Genomic DNA, 10,808 nt, shown 5'->3' with positions numbered 1-10,808 from the left:
TACAGAGTGGGAAAACAGCAAGCTTGAGATAATACTCAGGGAGATGGACTGACATAATAGAAGTCACTTTCACCTATTTATGTGGTTATCACACATAAATAACATGCCGGTAAGTAACAGGGCCTTGAAGAGGCAGTTTATACCTTGAAACCAGAAGTGAGCCCAGTGTTAGAGGTGGTGTTTGCCTTAAATGTCCCAAATTCCTGCCCACCATACCTCCTCCATTAGAGCTCTCCTGTCCACAGTCTCCATAATCTCAGCAGCTTGCTTTGTACAGTCACTGGTCCTCTTAGCCTGGGTTGACGCTCTGACCAGCAATGAGTCTCTAAGGTCTTACGCAGGTATCTTTCACAGCCCTGTTGCCTCAGATCCTTTGACATGAAAAATGCCTGTAGTGAAAGGGATGCCTTACAAGTGAGCAACGATGCCCCTCTCTTTGTAGGGTTGGGACCACACATATCCCAAGATGATGTCTAGCTTGGCCCTTACGCTGCCAATCAATTGCCGTAAAAACTAAGCCTCATTTCCTTTCCTTTCTGCAGAGCAGAGGAAGAAGTATTCCAATTCTAACGTCATTATGCATGAGACGTCACAGTACCATGTACAGGTGAGTCAAGGAAACTCATATGAATGAGCAATAAATTGCATACAATTAGAAATGATACTGATATTGCACCATTTATAGGAGGACATTGATCCTTCTAGTTACATTTTTATAATCATGCTTCCTGGGTCGTATGCTAGAAGATTTATTACAATTAGTAGAAGCCCAAAACATCATATGCTGGAGTTACTGGAAGTTGGTAATAACTCTTGATCTTTGCCCTGCTTTCCCTTCACTCAGGTGCTGGGGGAAATGTTCACTGGTTTCCTGTTCCCAGTGGCCTTGCAGAGATTATCTAGATCAGTGTTGGGTAATTTTAGGCTCTGTACCTAATAGCCTTACAGGGAGGCCCTTCTTTAAATGGTGATGTGCATGACTTCACTTACAAAATGTGATGGGGGCCACACAAACAACACATACATGGGCAGGGGTGCCAACTTGAATAAACTATTGGGGGGCAAGTAATTGATCACAGGATGGGGCACATCATTTGAATGGCAATGACCATCAACTTGGGGGGACGCTACCCCCTCAAATATTTTATTGGGGGGCGAAGGGACCTGGGCCCCTAGAAGTTGGCTCCTATACATGGGCATGTGCTTTACCAGTCTTTGCTGTTACATCTGCTTCAGCCCAAGCTGCACAAATCCTGGGAAAATGGCTTCCATATGGCTAAGGAAAGGTACAAAGGCCTCTTCAGCTTAGGATCATTATTGATTTTAGTGCAATGCATAATGCAACTGTTCCCTTTTGATTTAAGGATTCATTTCTCTTTCCTCCAGAACACTTTTTTAGCAAAGGATACTGCACCCTCCAGAAAGCTAACACCTTGGACAAGGATATTTATGTCATTTGTATCCAGCTTCTCTCAGGGGAACTTTACCAAGGGTTCATCTCATGACATATTATCCTCATAACAGTCTGGGGCAGGTTATGCTGAGAAAGGGTGACTGACCCAAGTCACTGAGCAAACTTAATGGGTGAATTGAATTGAGCCACTGCGGTCTCCCCAGGCCAGTTCCACCCCACCCCACTGACTCTGTTATGACCTATATTGACAAATCATCATCAATGTCAAAGTCAAGGAGTGCTGCATGACAATGAGTTCTTATATATGTAATTTTCTTCCACATGTGGCTTAGTCTCAATGTAGGTCATTTAGTCCCTGGAGATGTGAATATCTGGGGTGTGTTGCCTTTGGGGAGGCAGAGGGAAAACAGGTTTCTCTCCCCCTCCAATCAAGGCCTGACATGCAAAAACTTGAAATTCTCTTGGAGGAAGGGAATTGGGAAGAAAACTGATAAAAGACGGTCTTTTTCAAAATGAGTGAAATGATGTTTAAGCAATGTTTTAAAATAATATTGCTACACATGTATATACACATGTATATACTGCCACAAACCTTCTGGAGCCAAGACACTGTGGTAGTAATGTTAGTGGTAATAGTTATGCTGCTGTATTTGTCTGGATTAGAATTTAAGCAGGACTTGGGAAAGCTCTGTAAAATATCCTGTGAATGTAAGAAGCTGAGCTGTATTGAATAAAATAATTGTTTTATCAAAGCCAGTTTTAGCTACTCTGACTGACAGCAGTAGCTCCCCCAAAGATCCCTTCCAGGGCTGCCCTTTGAGGGCCAATCTAGGTATGCCCTTATGTGCATCTTTACGTGTAATTTGCAGGTTTTTTAAAATGCAAATTGCATTAGTTGTATGTATTTATGGATCAAAACTAGGCTTGCCATACTTCCAGAACTTCCTGGACATATCCGGAATACTGCAGTCGGAAGCAGCATCTGGGCGGAAATCGTTAGAATGTCCGGGAAGATCTGGATGGAAGGCAACCCATGTCAGCAGTTTCATTTTTGGTGATTTTCTTTTGAATAACTCAAAAAATAAACAACAACAAAGTTCAACAAGTTTTCCCAAAAAAACGCAACAACTTTTCCTCTTCTGCTGCGATTCTAAAGAAAATTCCTCTACTGACGCTCCTATTTGCTTTGCAGGAAATTCCCCACTGGAGCCATTGGTGGATAACAATTAGACCCAGGCAGCCAGTTGATGCTATTTTAAAGATGCATTTAACATCACTAGTTTGACCCTGAGACCCTTGTAACTGAAAATGCTGTGGGTTAATTTAACAAATATGGCATAGACTAACCTTCCCCAACCATATTCCCTCCATATGCTTTGGACTACACTACAAGCCCCATCAGTCCTGACCACCATCAGGGCATCAGGTTGGGAAAGGCATGTGTAGACTGTGTTCACAGGTTTGTGTGAACATGTGAATGAGAGGTGATGGGACTGCCAGCTGCTGTCCCTTTCCTCTTTACACATTCATTCTACATGGATGAAAGCACAAACGCTCCACTTGTTTAGATTGCATGTTTAAATACTACTCTGTCTAAAACCGGCAAATAATAATCTGTTCCCACACATTTAAGAAAAGGGAGCAGATGGTGTAGCACCTAGGAAGACTGGAGCTGTATTTCCTTCCTTTTAAAGAAATCAAACACTGGGCATATTTTTTGCAAATAAGCAATAAAATCATTGCAGTCACTTCCACTGGAAAGTAGACTTTACTCTCTCCTGCAACTAGAATGCATTTTGATCTCTGTTAATTATGGTTGCTCAGCTGTAAGCAGTTCTTTCCCCTTGAACTTTAGTCAAAGCAAGTGTGATAGCTGTCAAATTGGCAGTTTGTTCACACACATAGATATGCACCTGTATCTATCTATAGAGACAGATATTTACCAAACAGCATGTTTTTAAATCTTCCTTTCTGTGCAAGTTTGTTGTTAGATTTTTGACTTTGTCAGTAAGCATAAAGGGTTACATCCTTGCATGACCAGGAGGAAGCCTGCATTATGCACCCTCAGAAAACCTCTCTAGGGAGTCAGGGGGACATGCCAAACATTGTGGGCTGTGTCTTATGTGGCATCACCATAAACTAGATGGAGGAATCTGGTTGCAGTGGAACACAAAATCTCTCCACTCAGCTCAGGATGATTCTGTACCACCACCCTATATGACACAGCCCACAATGCTTGGTACATTCATCTTACCTTTTGGAGAGGCTTTGGGGAAAGATCTGTGCAAGCTTGCTTTCTGCACATGTTGGATACAACTCTAAAATAACAGTGATCATTATTTTGCTCTATTGGCCCTCATGAAGCTGCTGGTAGGTGGAAATGACAGCTCCATATGAGCATAGCAGTTGTGCACAGACCACCGCCAACCGCAGCAACCCTAAGAGTGCCAATCTTACTCTAACAGTTCAAAGGTCAACTATATGTTACATCATTTTAATGCACCAGCCTGCAGTAAGACATCCTGATGTGCCCTATTCTATTGCAATGCCTCTTTGGGAAGGGGACCCAGTCTTTTGGGTTTTCAAAATGGTGTGTGTTTCAGGACTGAGGAAAGAAAGCAGTTCAGGATGTCAGCTTCCATTGTCAGAATGGGGTGGAGGGGAGGAAGATGTGAAACTGAGTTCTTGGAGAAGAGTTTGCCAAAATTTGAACACTGCTAATCTGGCAAGCTGTTTGCTTTGCGGTGGATACTGATGGCATGGATTAAGTATAATGTGAGAAAGGCGAATGTGCTCTCTTGCACTTGCTTCATGCTTCCCTCTGCTGGCTGATAAAACCACAGAGGGAAGTATTATGCGATTTTTACTGAGACCAGGAAGAACAGCTGTTCTAAGTGGCAACAATGGCAAGCAAAGAGAGATTAGGAAAACACAGTGTTTTATGTATGTATCCTTGCACTGCCCAGTGGCATTGCAGTGTTGCTTGCTCATGGCATTGTTATCAATACAAACCATACAAAAGCAGCCTGTGCATGCAGATCCTGAGGTTTAGAGATCATGTCATGCTATAAAAGCTGAATGCTTTCTTAACCAGGACAACAGGTTTAGAGCTGAGCTGGAAATGACTGCAAGTACAATCATGCCTGGCTGGCTTTCTACCGCCTGGAGAAAGCTACATTCCTAGCACTGGCACAAACACACAACTATGCAGTGTGGAGAGATGGAACTAAGAATAGGTCAACGCACAACATTACATTGTTTAGTTGTGTGCCTAATGCTGTTTCAAGTGTACACCTAAAAATGGGACATGCCAATGCAATCAGCACATGTTTACAAGTATGTGCTTACAAGCAGGTACACGAGGAGGGAGCCAGCATTGGTCTGCAGGCCAAGTGTACTCTGTGGCAAGTCCAGTTTTGATGCCTTGTAATGTGATGTTTATATATGTACTGGAATCATCATCATCATTAGAAATTGTTTTGTTCACTGCTGTCAATCAAAGCAATCAAAGGAAGGTAGACCTGTAGGAAACATTTCTGTTCGTAACCACACTACAGAACTGGGGGTTGACCAGGCACTACTGTGCAGTTGTATGTGGAATGAGTAAAAATCCATGTTGCTATTAGCTGCATTTGTTATGCAAGCAGGTGAGACTGCAACATAGTGACTGCATGAATTTTCAGCTCACATGGATTAAAATGGCTTGTGACCTCCTGCTTAATTGGGATACTTTCCTTTCACCCCGCCCACCATTGTTTTTCCCCTTTACAGCATTTAGCCACCTTCATCATGGATAAGAGTGAGGCCATTGTAACAGTGGACGATGCCATCAGGAAACTCAAACAGCTGGCTTCCAAAGAGAAGATCTGGGCCCAAGAGATGCTGTTGCAAGTGAATGACAAATCCATCCGACTGCTGGACTGCGAAACTCAGGTAAGCAGTAATTCACCATTCATATAACAAAAGCTCCCATAGAGATATCAAAATTTTGAAAAGAAGGGGGTCCATGGCTTGGCTTTTGCCAATCATGTAAACTGGGGGATCTCCCGCAAGACTCTCTGGCTGCATACACACCGTACATTTAAAGCACCCCCCAAAAAAAAAATCTAGGGATCTGTAGTTTGCCCTTTACACAGCTGCAAGTCACAGCACCCTTCAGAAACTGCAGTTCTTAGGATTCTTTGGGGGAAGTCATGTACTTTAAATGTGTGTACACCGTCTGCTAATTTTGCTGCCGCAAATGAACATGGCTACACCTGTGGGAACAGCTTCTGTAGTGTTCCAGATCCTATTTCTGGCTGGGATTTGGTAGAGTATGTTACTCATGCACACAAGTTGTCTTTGCAAACATAGAAGTGACAAGTCTTTAAGACATTGTATTTTGACATGATGCTCAAGATTGATAGCAAAGGGAGGAGGCAATACAATGAAGTTTTGTTGGCCTCCTTACAAAAACTTTGCCTCTCTTTCCTACCAGCTAAGAAACGCCCAGAAACTTCACATGTGCCAGCAACAATTTTGTCCAACTGCCTTCATGCAGCTGTAGCTACTAATGGATTTAAAGTACACTGAGTGAATCAGATGCCATCGTCTTCATTGCCTTTTTTCCAGGAATGGTTATTACAATGAATAAATGCAGCTTGTAACTAAATGTGTCTGTCTGTCTGTCTGTCTGTCTGTCTGTCTGTCTGTCTCTCTCTCTCTCTCTCTCTCTCTCTCTCTGATTTGCCTTTCAGGAAGAACTAGAGGACTTCCTTCTGCCAACAGTCCAGCTCTGCCAAACTGTGCTGAATCAGATGCGGTACTCATCCATACTCCTGCTAGTGTGTCAAGACTCAGAGCAGCACAAGCCTGACATTCATTTCTTTAATTGCGATGAGGTGGAGGTAAACAAGGGTGGGGAGAGAAGGGGAGGAAAAAACAACATGGTATATTTTAGCAGCTTGGTGCTAGATGAGAAAATGTTGGTGTGCAAGCATGACTCCACTGTGACCGTGTTCCAGCTCTGCAGCCACACGCAAGCAAGGATCGATCTCCTGTTGTCAATATTAGCAGAGAAAAGCATTTCTTCTATCCGCAGTGCTTAATGTGCAAGGGAAGGGACGTGCATACAGAAAACTCTTGATGGCAGGCAAGGACTGCAGGGCAAAGCTTTCGTGGGAGCGAATCTCACAAAATCTTTGCAATCACATATGGAACTGTGATTTCTAGTGTATTTGTAGTTGCGAAGCTAACACACACACAGCATAGTACAATGAAACATTTTTTAATGCAGCATTTGTTTATAAGAACTTGTTCCATTTGCATTCTTACATGCATTCTTAAATTTCTGCCATGAGCCATTTCTTCTTTTGAGACCAACCTGATCTTGTATTTTAGGCAGAGATGGTACATGAGGACATAGAAAGTGCACTTGCTGACCATAAGTTTGGAAAGAAGATACGGCCGCAAACTCTCAAGTAAGTGGGTTCTGTGGACAGGCAGGCTCCAGCAAGTAAACTGGGAAGAAGCTTCACTTGCCCTACTCTGCAGAAGTCACAAAGCTCATGATCCACCCTTAATTTAATTTCCTGCTCCTTTTAAGTTATTGAAGTACTAGGTGTGTCCCTTGGAGGTGAACACATTAGGATTAAAGGACAGTAAAATTAGGCACAGCCTTGTGAAATTTTGAGTAACAAGGGCAGAGAAACAAGTAATAATAATAATAATAATAATATTTATTCTCCAGCCATTCTGGGTGGCTTACAGCATATGTCTGGTGCACTGCAAACTTCATCTGGCAGCACAAACTCTTGTTTGTCCAAGGGATTATTTTTGATACCCTAACTTCTAAGGAACATGAGTCATCTTGATGGGTTCCATTTACAGATACAATATCCTGACGATACTAGGATGTGCCCACATTCAATCCTATCATATACTGAAGCAATTCCCCTGTTGTCTTTGAACTAGACTTCATTGTTTATTTCTCTCTTTCTTTTACTACATGGAAATGGGAATTGTTGGGACTTTAGTGAATGAATGAATTGCATAAATCTCATCTTGGCATGGTTAAGTTCACTCTCTGCTTTACTCATGTTTAAGCAGGGAGATGATGTGGGTAGCACAGGTATCATGCTTAATCCCCATGCCAGCACTACATCTTGCTGTGAGCCAATGGCAGTTGCCCAGGGAAGTACATAATGTACCCATCCCTTCTGTGTGGTCTCCTTGTTTAAACATTACCCAGGCAGTGTGGGATACAACCCCCACAGAAGTGGCAAACCACAACATTAAACCAATATAAAAACTAGACCATGTACTGTACAATATTGTCATGGCTGCTGGCCTGCCATTCCCTTTTAAGGTGGATTAGGAAACAATTTCTCGATAGTTGGGAGTCTCCCAGTTTGGTTCCTAAGATGTTACTTTAAGGAGGTTGACAGAAGGAAAGTACCCCATCCACCTTTCCCACTTCAGCCATCTGCATCCCTTCGCCCGAAAAGCCTTGCTGAATATCATGGGTGGGGGATTCCTTAGTGATGTGGGAAGTGGGGAACTTATGCAGGAAGGGGAGAGTCACCCAAAATCATCCTTGGATTTTAAGTTAGGAAGTTCACACACTCTCTTCCACCCAGAATCCCTTTCTGCCCCCTTTCACATTGTTGAGGAAGGGTCCCCTGTCCCTTTGATGCAGCCAGAGTTGATATTCAGGGATCTGCCTAGTTAGTTTGCTTCCACTTATCCTCTGCTGGTGTAGTTGTAAATAAAGCAAAGACCCTGCGTTACATTTACCTAAGGAAATTAAACCTGGTAGCTCCTCCCTTGCAACTTTTCACAGGTTAGGAGGGAGTGCATAAAAGTATTATTGGTTGTTGCCAACTGTTTAGCCCACACCAGTAAGGGCAGCCGGGATATCATAAATGACTACCCAAAACCTTGTAACTGTAGTCATAGACAGGGTGTTCTGGTAAAAGGAGTGATCCATTGCTTCCTTTTCAGGGTAAACCAAGAGAAGATTAAACAGAGACAATCCATCCTCCCACCACCTCAAGGGCCAGCTCCAATTCCTTTCCAGTATGAAGCAAGAGGCTCACCAAAGAACAACCAGAATCGAGTGGCTCCTCCTTCACAGCATCATGAGCCAGGTATAGAAGGCAGTTGGTGACTAGTTCAGATTGATGACTAATGCAAGCATCTGCTTTGGGTTGTGACTCACCCAGAAAGTCTTATGTTGCCCTAACATGATTAGGCATGTGCTGTTTCCCAGTAGAACAGGAAAATCTCTATTCATCTTCATTGATTTCTCCATTTTAACCACTCAGGTAAAATAGCCCAATGCCAAGTATTTATTTCGCTGTAGTAATTAAAGCAAAGGATCCTTAAACTGAAAAGCATTTTTAATAGCTTGAATAATGCTTATTCATTGTACTAGGTGCTGTATGCATCCAGAGTATATTATAAATGAGACTGAATCCATCCCACCAAGGATGCATGCATTTCCGACAAAAGTTAATTGTACTGATTTTTCAATGCCAGCCTTTTTCTGTTGGCCCCCAGATGTTTTTTACTACAACTTCTATCCCCAGCCAGTGCTGGGGCTGATGGGAGTTGTAGTCCAAAACATCTGAAGGCTACCAGTGGGGAAGGCGACACTATGTGATAGCATTGTCAGGTCTCAACCTAGAGAACCATCATTTCTGCCTATCACCCCACAGCAATGATAAAGGATGCAGCCATGACTTCTCTCATCTTATTCCCACTGCCCAGCCTCCTCTCCCCGCCTGCCCCACTCCTGTACTGCAACATGAGGGTCCTGCTTGCTCCAGTGGGTAGGAAGGGAGAGCAGATGATTCTGGGTTGCTTACAGCACATAAAAAATGGGAAAACATTAGACATTAAAAATTTCCCAATACAGGGTTGCCTTCAGGTGTCTTCTAAAAATCAGATAGTTTTTTATTTCCTTGACATCTGATGGGAGGGCATTCTACAGGGTGGGTGCCACTACCGAAAAGGCCCTCTGCCTGGTTCCCTGTAACCTCACTTCTCACAGTGAGGGAACTGCCAGAAGGCCCTCGGAGCTAGACTTCAGTGTCTGGGCTGAACAATGGGGGTTGAGGTGCTCCTTCAGGTATGCTCCATCAAGGACACTGCAAGAGGAAACAATATGCTTCTACCAGCCTGCTGTTTTCATACAGACTTAAGCACAATTTGATGGCATACAGCTTTTCTCAACATGAGATTGTTAGGAAAGTCTGGAGAATTTCTACTACAGAATAGCAGAAGGACCAGAGCAGAGGTGGCACCATTCTTTTGTGAACAAAGACACTATGTGTTTTAATAGCTGCATGACAGGCAGCAAAGCAAAACACACTTTAACCCAGGGGTCAACAAACTTTTTCAGCAGGGGGCCGGTCCACTATCCCTCAGACAGACCTTGTGGGGGGGCTGGACTGTATTTTGAAAAGAAAGAAAAAATGAACTAATTTCCGTGCCCCACAAATAACCCTGAGGTGCATTTTAAACAAAAGGGCACATTCTACTCGGGTAAAAACATGCTGATTCCCGGACCATCCACGGGCTGGATTTAGAAGGTGATTGGGCTGGATCCGGCCCCCAGGCCTTAGTTTGCCTACCCATGCTTTAACCCATCATGAAGAGCTATAGCCAGAGGGAAAGCATTACCTGTTGACATGTAGCTAGTCAGACTGAAGTTAAAAGAATTAAGCCACTCACTGAAGTGAAGGCATGTGTGCTGTATTTATTGTGTACTGCATTAATTCACCTTTGAAAACTTGTTCAGACTGAAAGTCTCAAGCTGCCTTGAACGTACTGTATATTGGACCAAAAACATCTTTTCCCTAGAAATAATTTAAATGGTTAAATCTGCTGGTCTCTGATCCAGAGGAATATTGTGCTATTTTAAAATCTAGTTTTGCATAATGGAAATAATGTAGAACTGTAATGGGAGATGGGTGTTTTGATGATGTTCATATAAGTAACAAATATCAATCAGATGGGTACAGAAACCTATCAGCCTGTGGAATCAGCTAGTTTCCCTGGTGATGTGTACCTATGTGTTCCAGAATGACTTGAGATATGAGTGTAGTTTATTGGCTGTCCACTCAGAAGAGAAAAAGAGAGCAGCAGAAGTTGCGGAGAGTTTTTTTAAAAAAATAAACAACCGCTCCTCATACTGGCACCCCCAAAATGAGAATTGATGCTCGTCGTCTTTTTGAGAAAACTAAAAATACATTGTAAGATTGATGATGTTTCCTAGTTAGTCCTGACCCCCCCAAATATCAGTTTTCACAGCACATTTTGTCGATGTTTTCATATCATACTTACTGATACTAAAGCGATTTTTGCTTTCTGCACTCTGAAAAGATGGAGTTGGACATGTACAGTGGAGTAC

The 10,808-nt window shown here is 42.9% G+C and overlaps 1 protein-coding gene across 2 annotated transcripts in view; it reads left to right on the top strand.

The window, feature by feature from the left end:
- EPS8L2 (EPS8 signaling adaptor L2) overlaps positions 1 to 10,808 on the top strand; it is an 84,830-nt gene that overhangs the window by 49,866 nt on the left and 24,156 nt on the right. For both annotated transcript variants that reach the window (XM_083756793.1, XM_083756794.1), the window contains exons 4-8: positions 543 to 607; positions 5,186 to 5,347; positions 6,151 to 6,300; positions 6,794 to 6,873; positions 8,396 to 8,541. In XM_083756793.1, coding sequence (XP_083612919.1) covers positions 543 to 607; positions 5,186 to 5,347; positions 6,151 to 6,300; positions 6,794 to 6,873; positions 8,396 to 8,541 — 603 coding nt within the window. The remainder of the gene's footprint in view (positions 1 to 542; positions 608 to 5,185; positions 5,348 to 6,150; positions 6,301 to 6,793; positions 6,874 to 8,395; positions 8,542 to 10,808) is intronic.

This window comes from Podarcis gaigeae (assembly GCF_964106915.1).
Source record: "Podarcis gaigeae genome assembly, chromosome: 1".
NCBI classification, from domain to species: Eukaryota; Metazoa; Chordata; class Lepidosauria; order Squamata; family Lacertidae; genus Podarcis; species Podarcis gaigeae.
Note: the sequence above shows the minus strand (reverse complement) of the source record. Positions and strands in the feature narration are given on the sequence as shown.